Genomic DNA, 13,042 nt, shown 5'->3' with positions numbered 1-13,042 from the left:
GTGTGTGGTGCAATCAAATAATTCTGCCAACCAGGAAATATACTGTAGTCTCAAATTACCTAAATGACAGTGGTATTACTGCGAGGCGCATTGCAAAGAAAGCATTCCTCTCTAGAATTAAGGTTTCAGGGCGAATGACTAGCATTAAGACAGGCTGTAATAGTGCGGTGCTTTAAAATACAGAGGGGCACATCTCTTGTGACAGAGACACTGCCAGGCACATGATGGCTGGAAGAAAACATAAGAACCAAAAAGTCTTTGTTGTGAAGAAAATGGCCGGTGGTTAGTGTTCAGAGGCACCAGATTTTAAGATAATGGGTCTTTGATTTTCCTCTTACTGTACACAAAGGGTAATGTAGGTATGCATGATGCGGAGTTTTTTTTTGCTCCTTCTCACGTGGAGTTCCGGTGTGTGCGGTGCAGCTTTTCATGCCCTAAACCACGGAAATCTGATAGAAAACGGTTGCATCATCTCAAAGCTACATGTCTGCTGATGGAAAACCAGACGATCTCTTCTTGAAAACAAACTTCTGGAAGTGCTCCAACACAACAACAAAAAAACCTTGCACTGAATAAACCACGACATGAAATGTGGCTTTAATGTGACCTTATGTGAAAGAGGTACTATTATGGTTGTTGGGGTTTTCCCTTTTCTGTTATTTTGCATTTAAATGGTGTGAAAAGGCTCAAATCTCCTGCTGATTTATGTTTTGGTTAGCCAAGTAATTGATCAATCAACTAATAGTTAAAGTGCTTCAAAAAGCTTTATTTATATTTAATTGAAGGAACAAAAAATGCCAAGTGCTACAAGATTTCAGATTTAGGATTGTCGCTTGAGCAATTCTTCATAGTCTGTGTTACTTTACATGCTTTGTTCATTATTTGAAATTCAAAATACTTTGGAATACATTAAAATACAGTTGAACTATGTTATAAAACTAGTTTGTTTTGTTAATATTTTAGCTTGATTGTTAGAAACATTTCAAAACGTCATGGCCACTGATGGAAAACCAGCCAATCTTTGCTAAAAAACACACTTTTTGAAGTTTGAAAAATCCCCTTTGGTGACTTTCCCCCGGGGCACGGGCTGAACCACAACACCAAATGTTGAGACTGTCTGCTCGACGTACAGTAATGTTTGCTGTGAGTCACTGATGACAGCGTTAACACTTCCTTGTCTTTTAAGATTAGTTTCATCCCTGTTTCAACAGCGTTTATTGTTTCATCAGCCGGACGTTCATTCACATCCTGCCCTGCGTCCTGCTCCCCCGCATTGGGTTTGAATGGGAGTGCTAACAGACAGGGAAATGTGTGTCTATTGTTTTAAGCGTGTGTGTCCAAGTAGTTTCTAATATTAAAAAGTCTAATTCTGGTTCCACGAGTACACAGTTCATTCTGGGAAGAGGCTTCAAACATCAGGCAGCATAACAAAAAAAACTCCATTGTCTTTAAATCCAGGACCGTCTCCTTCAAACACTTTGATGACTTTGAGAAAGCAAACAGCCTGATAAAAGTGCACTTCATCTGTTCTTAAAAATAGTTTCTCTTTTCTCTTCCCTCATAGATCACTTACAGTAAATATCTAGTTCATCCTGTCTCGACATTCTTTGTACATTTTATAGCTACAATGGGCGTGGACGGATTTACAAACCTGTAATATGAGCAACGAGTTATGATTCACAAGATTAACCTTAAATACTGCTTTGGTAAATGTACTGTATGAATCAATTGAGGAGCAAAGAAGGAAATGTATGATGATTTCTAACAATCAAGCTACAATATGAACAGAACAAATGCATTATTCAACATCATTCAGTGTACTGCTGCTTAGGCTGCATTTAAACAGTATTCAAACTAACACATTTATTGTTGCTCTGGACAGTGTCTGGTCGAAAAACAATAAGTAATGAGCTTAAAATACATTTAAATAAAACTATTTCTGCGCGAAAATGATCAGTTATGTTATGCTTTTATAAAGTGTATTAAAATCATTTGGAATATGTCACTTTTTACTACATTCTGACATTTTATAGACTTGAAAATAATAAAGTAAATATAATTGGTAGATTAATTGATAATTTTTTTTTTATTTCAGCACTGTACTTGCCACACAGTTATTAAATAAAATATATTGTACAGAAAGCTAATAGAGACACTTGTCAGATCTGTCTCTGTTTGAATCTAATTACAGTTAGACACAGCGGGGCGACCAGAGCTGTTTAAAACAGACCTGAAACATGAAAGGATCTTTATGGTAACACACACGCACGCACGCACGCACGCATACAACTATATATATGTATTACACTGCTTAGTCGAATACTTGTTTCTGATTGGTTCATTTGGACATTTCCGAGGTTGTTAATACTCGCTAACAAGCCGCTGCTAAGCATAACATGAGAGAGAGAGGAGAATGGACCGTTGCTAACTATGTTTAGATTTCTTTAAGTGCTAATGACATTTTGAGGACTTTTGTTCTTGTCTGTTTACATATTTGAATTGAAAAAACTGGAAGAGGTTGAGGTTCAGTAAACGATGTTAATGACGACAAATAAACTTGACATGGATTTGAGATTACACCCTGTCTGGGCAACCTGTCTGACGCGGTTTCATCATCAGCTTTATCAGACAGTCAATGGCTTCACATAATCTCCAGGTGGGAAGAGTAGCACCGTATCACCTGCAGATACGAGTATTAACCCTCATCGAAGAATTACAACACTGTAGGAAGCGTCAAGTAGGTCGTCTTAGGAAATGTGCTTATGATTGCGTTGAATGTTACTCAGACCACAGTCAGAGCTGCTCATAATGATTCCCTGCAGCAGTGATTTATATATTTGGTTTGACGGCTGTTAGAGAGACACAGATGGTCATGTGACTCTCATGTTGACCCTGAAGGTCAGTGAGCAGTCTGGTTTTGACACACGAGTATAACATAGGAAGGACTCTGTTTCTCCATCTTCCTTACACACACTTAAAATCCTACAAATTGCATCTGCTATAATACCTGCATCTGTTTGGAGCATTTCAATTCTAATGATCCATTGAGGATTAACCAGAAAGAGTCTTTTTAGTGTCTAATCTGACATTTAGAGTTTTTAGAGGACATTGGCTAATCTTCCCTTTAATTATAATTCTTAACATTGTTTTAGACATTTACTTTCACATTGCAAAGATGTTGAAGTGTTGAAGGACTGTGCCCTCATAGTATAAACATAGTGACATAACAAGTGCTGCATGCAATGTGAACCCACATACAAGATAAAAAAAGAGGAAGACTATACTTCTGGTATCTGATTGTAAAGAAATCTAGTTCCAGGAACTTACTTTTTTGTTTGATTAAATTAAAAGGGTATTGCAGAAAGGCCATAGAAGGGAATCACACCCAGAATGTATTTTGTCCTCTTTCCTCCTCTCTAATATCAAATACAACACAGATTTTCCCACACTTGAATTTCTATATTTGCAGAAACTAAAACTAATACAGTCTTCTTTGCACCTTATGCATGTCATTCATTCTAGCTCCCACCAATGATGGTCCCTCTGTAGTTTTCATTTTTTTGAAATTTAATTTGAATGTCTGTCATATTATGACATGTTATTGCATAGTTTGACAGTTGTCTACTCTAATAAAGTCTACTTAAAGTTTGGCCCGTTATTTCCATTGCTAATAAACGTTTAGTGCTGGCAGCTTTACTTTAAAAACGTACTTTTGTGTGCTCTCTTACTGTTGACTTATTTACAACCTTATCTGAATGCTTTAGTTTGTCGCACAGTTGAAACACAAGCTTATGCAAAGTAATAACACATTCAATATTTTACATTTCCAGATTAAAGCTACTTTAGTACTTTGGTTAGTTAAATGATAGAAATGTAAAAAACAAGAACCACGTTTCAATAACCAAAATGGTCCTTTAACCCTCCTGTCTTCGGGTCAAATCTGACCGATTTACTACTTTCATCAATCATAACTTTTTTGTTTTACATTCAATTGCATTAAGGCTTTATGATATCCTTCACAGTAGACATTTGAACATATAAAATAGCTGATCACCACTTTCATTGAACTTTGGATGATTTAGTCAACTTTGTAACACCCATGGTGTTCCCGGTCAAAAATGACCGCCATAAAGAAAACGAATTAGTAACCATCCGGATCACACACAAACACCCACACCCCCACACACAATGGTTTTTGTGTTAATGTAATAGCAGTTAAAACAGGACCGGTCAAATTTGACCGCGAACACCAAAGTAAGGGGGGGGGGGAAACGAAGACAATAGGAGGGTTAAGTTACTTTTTGCCATAGTTTTACAGGCCCAGATGTACTGTTCAATAAGTCATCACTAATATTATTGGTGTCTTTGTAACAGTAAATATGCAGTGGTGTTTACTGTTAAATATTTATTGTAAATCATTTAGTATAATCACACAAATTCTGTGTTTTGTATTTAATAATTCTGTGTTTTGAACGTTCAATACCCGACTAGGTCTAGAATCAGTGGGCGGAGCCTCCAGAATTTAGTTACTGTACACAGAAGATTATTTTTGTGGGGACTTCCCCCCCTTCATATTGTGTCCCTCACGTTTTCTCTTGCCCCTTTTGTGAACGTGAGAGGAGTCAGTGTGAGGGATAACTAATTTAATACTAATTTGGTGTATATTGTCAGTGAATAAACGGAGATCGCCTCGACTGTATGCTGGCTCGGGTCTCATCAATCAACAACGTAAACACACACTGCGAATTGACACCGGTTACATGTTTACTTTCTGTTGCTTGATTTACAACATCTACCATGCTCTTAATGCAGGTGACTCACCCCCTCCGTTCTTCTGGCACAAGTAGGGGAACCTCCAGACGTTGCCCAGGCCTACGGAGAAGCCCACCTGGGCCAGGATGTACTGCAGCTTGCTGTTCCAGGCCGGGCGCTCCTCCTCCTCCTCTCCGTCCGACCCCCCTTCCTCCACGTCGCACTCCTTCCCTTCCCCCTCATGGTTGTTGATGATCAGCGAGGTCTTCTTGAAGGTATTGTCACGGCCGTCCTCGTTGGAAAGCAGGTCTTTGACAGACTCTGTGACATCGTCGTCAAGCTCTCTCTTGACGGCCTTGCTGTTTTTGGGCATTTGATAAAGCAAACAAGGGGCGAGGGGTGGAACGTCTTTTGAGTTTCAGGCTGGGCAGGCGTCTGGAGAAGAAGTCACTTTTTGAACTTTTTGACTGTGCAAAAGTTGTTTGTTTGTTTTTGACAGTTTGTGGAAGTTGAGTGATGAGAAGATAGTTTATTTCGTCATTATCACCAGATGTCTGCGAGGAGAGGAGGAGAAATCACAGTTAGTAAACAGCCCATAGTTGAGTCAGTGCTTTGTCACTGAGAAAACACATTTGATGATTCGCTGCTAAGAGTGTCAGCATTTTTGTTTGAGTTTAGTGTATTTACTTTAAGCATCTGTCTGACTGGTTTTACCCTGAACTACCTTTGTATAACCAAAACCTGCTAAAAGACAAACATAGACTTCATGTAAACCTTGTTTTAAGATAAAAAATGTCAAATTAAAACACACTACTTATATTAAATAAACCAAATAAATGAAAAATACAGTAATTTAACTAAACAACCCACACAGTAGAGTGTTTCAGTCCCATTGTAATCATACTTTTGTGTATCGAAAATATTTCGTTATTTTAAACTCTGTAGGCCTATTTATCCCACACTATCTTATCATCATGGGGGGGAAATTCAATGCAGAAAAGTATTGCTTTATCCGGAGGGGATCAGAGTTATTTCTCACATGGAGATCACATGGCTGGCTGGGGCAGCAGAATCAATGAATGGGTAACATTTTTTATCACAGGCCATTGTTCTACAACACAAAAAAAACGCGGCAGGGAACACTATGTGGACGGGACGGTGACAGGTCGGTACGGCACGATCACGTTTCCAACCACCTGAATAATTGAAGGGAGGGGGTGATTTGCATACGGACCCAAACACTGTTTTTCCTCATGTTTATGGCATGGGGAAAGCCCTTCAAATATGAAAGGGTATCACGTTTCAAAACACAAATGGGAATGTGAGCAGACATGTGAGCAGAGGGTTGCTTAACAAAAAAAAGGGTGGAGGAAACATGGAGCTTGGGTTATCATCATTTATCAGATTTAACAGCACACCGCTATGATTTTCACAATAAATAGCTTGGGAAACATTAAAGGGTGCACCTAAATGCAGGTTAAAGTGCGCCTTTTTAAATGTTAGCATCATAAGGCGTAGTGTTTTTCGATATAGGCTAACGCATTTTATTTTTGCGTAAAAATGCATCACCGAGGCGAAATATCCCAGAATTATTGCAAATCATCTTGCATCGATACAACATGCAAACCCCCCCACATTCTTTCAACAGGCATAGGATTAAGTGATTAATAGATTTCCTTTAACGCTTCCAGATTAGCTTGGTTTGTATGAGGCTATAAGGCCATTTCACAAGCCAGTGAACGCAACACAGCAGCGTAAAGGAGCGCAGATGCTGAGTAACCTTTATTATAGGAGGATGTGGTAGAATACACCAACGCCCATTTCAATATGTCAACATAAAGATGTGGTTGGGTTCATCTAAGGATGATGAATTAACGCACAACATGCTTCTTTTTTTTCGCCCTGTGTGCACATGACTCGGGATGATTTGTCAATAAACGGGCCTACAGTATGGGATGCACACAATGAGAAAAATGCGGATGGAGAAAGGAAGTAGTGAATCATAATAATAGAAAAACACCAAACAAGTCACACTGGTGCCATGCGGCTCGTTGTTCCACCCTGGCACAATTTGTCCATTAAGGGTTTTCTGAATACATTAATTTCCTCCAACCCGCCCAGTCCTCATGACACCCTTATGAAGTGTTTCATCATTCAGTAGCGCCACATCCTGCGCACTGGCACCCTGGCCAGTCTCCCACACACACACACACACACACACACACACACACACACACACACACACACACACACACACACACACACACACACACACACACACACACACACACACACACACACACACACACACACACACACACACACACACACACACACACACACACACACACGCGCCATGTCTTTATCATAATCAAGCCCAATTGAGGATGCTGCTGTTTTTTACTCACCAGTGTAGAATATCAGTCGTCCTTTTCTGAATTGATGAGTCTCAAGGAATGAAATTGTGAGAGCACATGCACGGAGGAGGCATTATCACTTACTTCTGTGTAAACCAGTCAGGCCGGTGTGCTGCCTCTGTCTCCCGAGCAGACGCTTCTGTAGCTCTCAGACAGACGCATGGCATCTGCATGGAGGGGTGTCCGAATTTAAAACACCTATTAAAAATGATTTCCCAATCGTCATACACAAATATCTCAACGTATATGCTTTGTAATCTGTGTTTATGTTGTTGTGTATTATGCTTTATAGAATATCTAAGATTTCATGTAGAATTAGGGTTTTTCTTTTCTCACACACCCCTGTTGTTCACTTGGTGCGGTCCACTACTACTTGGGAAAGGGGCTGGCTCATGGATGAATGCAATGTGCCTCTGTTTATAAACGCAAATTTCCCTCGATGGATATTTATACACTTGGACACAATACTAATGTATTTGTGTATGGAATTTTCGTATAGGTTTACGTAATGTATTTAGGATTTAAACCCGTAAAACAAGAGGGTTTATTTGGTCAAGGTCGAAGTGGTGCGCGTCATGCACCCGCACACCCCGTGAGGCTATTGGGGAAATCACCATATAGCCCAGACAAGAGAGAAGTCTTTTTTTCTATAACAGAGAAATACAATTATTTTTACACATACTTTATTTCTAATATATAGGGATACTTTTCTTTACTAGTGAGTTTATTTTAATCAATACTAATATCATAATTTATTCAAGAATCGTATTGTGCGATAAAATGCCACGATCAAACATTTTGTCGTCTGCAAAATACAACATACACATAATAACACATGGTGCTACTAAATAACATAGATAAAACAAGAAGCATTGTCACCACTTAACTAAATTGTTGAATAGGCCTCATATTCAACAATTTCCCAATTTGGGATCAATAAAGTATGATCTATCTATCTATCTATCTATTTATTTATGAACAGATATAACAAATAACAGAAGGAAACAGTAGCCTAGCAGGTATTTGCCCCCAAAATAGGGGTCATTTTATTAAGTTTGGTCACAGACTAAGCTTTCCAATTGTATATATGTATATTAGTAGATGAAAAAGACAGTTAAAGAATGGCCAATGTGTTTTTGGCCCATTTGTATGTTTTTCTTTGCATCACTTTTTGAAACGGCATTGTGTTTCTCCTAATGGCTCCAGCGTGTTTGCACCTGTCGGCCACCGTAGTAAACTAAGTAACAAGAAACAAGAATAAAACCAAATCTCCCCAACTTAAAAAAATGCATCAATTTGAAGGGATACAGGGGGGATTTTCTAAAGTATGTTTGTGCCATATTTACATAACACAAGTCCCTATTGACACGATGAATCACACTTAAGGTGGCCTTAACTGGAAAAAGTTGCCTAATTGTGAGTTCTGGAAAACCGTACTACTGTACCATACTAAGAGATGGATTTCTCGAAAGTGTAACGAACAAACTGAACCGCCCTTTGTCTTTGTCCTGAGTTGCCCCATAGTCTGGTGTGAGATCCACCCACAGTGTTCCAGGTGCACTGAGGACATCATCACAGAAATCTCTCAGGAGTTGTCAGGCGCTCGTTGGCAGGCCAAAATGTGTGTGTTGGAGTGTGTGTCTGATGCTCACACAAATCCTCTTACTTCCAGTTCAGAGCCTTTATCACAACCCTCCTGAAGGATGAAGAGTATTTCAGACATTGTGTCGAATATCTCTGCTCTCCTGTCAAGCCCATCGTCCTTTCTTTGTGTACCAAATGTACCTTGCTGCACTTTTCCCTCTCTGCAGGAGCTCAGCGTAACGGTCGTATTGATTGATGCTAATAGCCTCCATCTCATTAGCAGCACAGAAACCATGAGAGCAGTGAAATAAAAACGATTTTCATTCTCTCAGTGCATGCATATCTTGTTTGGCTGATGACACTGTAGTTTACTTACAAATTATTAATGTCACCACCCATTAAAAAACCAAGAGAGGTTTTTTATTATTGAATAATCACCATCTGTTCTTAGTGAGATTATTGTTGACCACTAGAACATCTGTTAAATATTGTTCTTCTTTTGGCCTTGTTCAAAGTGTATTTTTGAGCATTTGCAGGGGACCGCTTCACTGATTGTATAGAAGTCTATGAGAACATTTAAAAATACATATTTTATTGAAAGCAACAACCAAGTTTCGGAGAAATGGGAAATGAAAGAGAAAGTTGTTTTGGGGCTAAGTGTCTGTACTGCTGGTTTACCATCCAACATCCCACCTTCTCTGTCTAACAAGTCACTCTGTATGGCATCATATATTCTGGTGATTGTTAATGATTCAGGTTTGTTCTGGTCAGCGATTTTGTCAAGAAGCAGCTGAGAAGAGCATGTGGCTTCGGCTAAAAAGATAGTAGTTGCTCAAAGTGATTAAAAACATTAGGAATATCTCTACAGGAGAGTGGCTTCAGGGTCAGAAAAAGTTGACATCTTAATTATGGAACAAAAGCCAGATGACAACTATCTTAATCATACCTCGATTGCAGTCATTCAGTAACTCTTATTATTCACCAATGAATGATGATGATGATTATAAAACCTTTAATGTTTTGATGATCTTAATCCAATCATTAATTTCTGAAACTAAACTCTCTCAGTCTAATCTGCAAGCAGTACACTTTGAGAGCTGAAGTAAATTATTTAAAGCTTCCAAATTAGGGGACATTTGAGGATACAGAAACTCCTTGTTGAGCTAATTTGAGAAAGCCACCTATATTTATGTAGCCCAATATCGGACGCCACAAATACCTGAGGGGGCCTTTACAATCTCTACTGCATATAGCATCTGTCTGTCGGTTTTAAACCTTGGCTTCGGATAAGAAAGAACTCCAAAAACAAATCCCTTTATCATCTTAGGTATGGCTAATTTCAGTCTTTGTGGCTACAGTTTTTAATCAGTAACCTAAATAGTGTCTTTTTTAAGTTTTCAAAGGGACAGAGTTGATAAGATCCATTATCATACATCGACAATCATGCATTACATAAGGAATGTTCCCGGTACTGAGTATGATGATGGCGTGTGTTTGAATACTGTGTATATATAGATGACAGTATGTAGGAATCAGCTTGTTTTTCAGGGAATCCATGATGTCACTGTCTGGCTGGATAATGCCCGCTTCTTTATGGAGTATGATCAAAAGATGACTCTGCTCACGAGACAGACTGTGTGGTGGGCTGCATGTCGGCCATGTGTGGGAACTTTGAATGTCACTTTGCCTAAAGGACTATAAGGAGGATGATAAAAACCTCCCATCCCTTGGGAGTCAACTGGGGTCAACTGAACTCAATAAAAGGGATCAGACTCAATGTTCACGTGGCAGCAGTGAACCACCCAACTGAGAGTAAACATATCTATCCATCTATGAAGCATATTACTGATTAAACATGAAATGCAGTGAATATAAATCTTTATTATACAAAAACAAGTCTTGAATATTTACTTTATTGACAGATTTACAACACTGTTATTATATTATATTAAATAACAAAATCACATTGCAACCAAATCTGGCACAAACTAAAGGATGGATCGATTTTGGTCATTAATTATCAATGGCTGTTTCGAAGGTTGGCTGAAGTTTCATTCACTTATTAATATAACTCATTAAAGGTGGGGTAGGTAATTCACTTTTCGTTATATTCCATGGAATGCTCATAACATCCCGATAGCAATGAATATATGAAATGCTTTGACAATAAATACATAAAAAAATGTCATCTGTGGAAGCCGTGGCGCTGTAAAAAGCACGACCAATCATCTGAGCCGGCCCGGTTAAAATAACTGGATGGCCTACCTGCCTGTCAGCCTTCCATCTCGTGCACAAATGTATCTCGTGCCCTCATTGGTCATGTGCGCGTTCGTGTGTGTTGGAGGAGGGGCTCTGTGAGGAAGTCTGAAGGAAGGGGTAGATTTTTTCCGGCTGCGTACTTTCAGATTCTAGCGCACTCGAGCTGGTTTCTCCATTCTTACCTACCCTACCTTTAACTCATGAATTATGTTGTAATCCTAAACCTCTAATACAATTGCGTGACTTTAATATTTTATTATAATATCACAAGGGCTACCTCCAGGTCTTAAAAGTAGAGCCAATGCGTGCCTCAAACCTGCATTATGTCTAATATCTGGTTTCATGTCCTGTTGTATAGAAGTCTATGAGAAAATTACCCAGCTTCTCACTTCATTTATCACATCGCATATCATTTTCCAAAACAAGTTTATGGTATCAATCCCTTGTATTAAGTATTCTTCAATACATCATGATGTTTATTTTCTAAATTATAGTTCCCTTTAGAGTAAAATTAGCGTTAAAGTAGCAAATGATTTGGGCTAATTGACTGGTAGCTTTTTCTAACTCACCGTATTGTCAACTTCCTCCTTGTGCTTGGTATTACAATCTATTTTCCTGCTGGTTAAACTGGCCAATGGCGAGCACTGTCTCTTTTCTTAAAACAAGAATCAAACAAGGGATTCATTTACACAGACTGTTAGGTACCTGGTGTCTGCGTTCTGTGCTGTTGTTTTGATTTTGGACTGTAAACACCGAGCCGGTCACAGATGGCGGATCACCTGTTGAATTCTTCATGACCGGACTCTGACTTTGGTAACATGAAGCCTTTCAGCCATCACGAGGTGCCACTGCCAGACCTCAGATGGAAAGTTAAGGCGTATTGGTTTTCACCGCGTCACAGAGACACAAACTGTCAGCCAATGTGAATCACCCAGAGCTGCCATGAATGGACAAATCAATTATCAAGTCAACCTCTTCAGACAAAAAATGCTGAGGAAAAATCTGTCAACCAAATGTTGTCCTTGTAGATTAAATGGTTATCGTACTAAGATGGATATTGAGAAAGTGAATAGGATGCCAGTATATGAGGTACATACTGTAACTAAAATACAGTAGGTCCTGTCCAGTTCTTTTGCAAAAATGTAAGACATTGTTGGAATTTCTTGGTGTTAAATATAATCTGGATTTAAGTCGATAACAATTGTGTGAACAATTCTGAATTGGGGACAAGAACAGGATCCATTTATACATATCATTTTCAATTCATTACACCAGTGTGTCTGTTCGAAATGAATGCAACTGCTGTGCCCAATTTATTTATTTTATTTTTTTATAGACCATTCCTTTAACATCATGGATTATATTTGTGCTTTTTGAGCATCATTTGGAATCTTTAACTCCTTTACTATAACAAAGATTTTTAAAGTTTTTGTAAAATATGTTTAAGAAAGGTGATAATTGAACTTTATTGTCACTTTGGAGGTTTTTCTCAAAGGTAACTATACAGCTTTTTCCATAAAAAATCAATTGAGGGGTATTTTATCCTATTTGACGCCATTTTAAGTTGAACTCCCAGGACAGGGGAACCCTAAAACCTCTTGAGTTTTTGCATTACAGACACATCAAGAATTCACATCCTGCAACTGTTATCCAATCCTATGATGTAAGTATATTTAGATTAACTATTTATAACATCATAAACTCTTTAACCTACAGACCTTGAAGGTACGCTATTGTCTTGAAAAGCTCCGTTTTCACCCAGGGGGAAACAACGTGTATTTCATGTGCTGTCTGGGAGCTGCTTTGAAAAACAGACAGCCTGTGTGATATGATAGGCAATGTGCAGCTACAACCTGCTCTGATAAAACAAAAGAAAACAGGCAACAGTGCTATTGACGCTCTCCCTGACAGCCTTGATGCAGTTTTGTGTCCTTTTCTTGTGAAGGCCAAAATGATGCCGAGAGGCCATGAGAAGTGCTGATTGCTGGAGAAATAAAAATGGAAACAGTAGATGTGATAAATGTTATCTC

At 38.7% G+C, this 13,042-nt stretch overlaps 1 protein-coding gene across 1 annotated transcript in view; it reads right to left on the bottom strand.

The window, feature by feature from the left end:
• The window catches only part of slc6a15 (solute carrier family 6 member 15), a 28,561-nt gene extending 21,284 nt beyond the window's left edge, over positions 1-7,277 (bottom strand). Inside the window, exons 1-2 of the mRNA XM_034149155.1 lie at positions 7,161-7,277; positions 4,822-5,306 (exon numbers count right to left, since the gene is read on the bottom strand). Coding sequence (XP_034005046.1) covers positions 4,822-5,125 — 304 coding nt within the window. The 5' untranslated portion in view covers positions 5,126-5,306; positions 7,161-7,277. The remainder of the gene's footprint in view (positions 1-4,821; positions 5,307-7,160) is intronic.
• Positions 7,278-13,042: the final 5,765 nt, after the last annotated feature.

Source organism: Trematomus bernacchii, unplaced genomic scaffold (genome assembly GCF_902827165.1).
Source record: "Trematomus bernacchii unplaced genomic scaffold, fTreBer1.1, whole genome shotgun sequence".
NCBI lineage: Eukaryota > Metazoa > Chordata > Actinopteri > Perciformes > Nototheniidae > Trematomus > Trematomus bernacchii.
The sequence above is the reverse complement of the archived record's forward strand: the minus strand, read 5'-3'. Positions and strand labels throughout refer to the sequence as shown.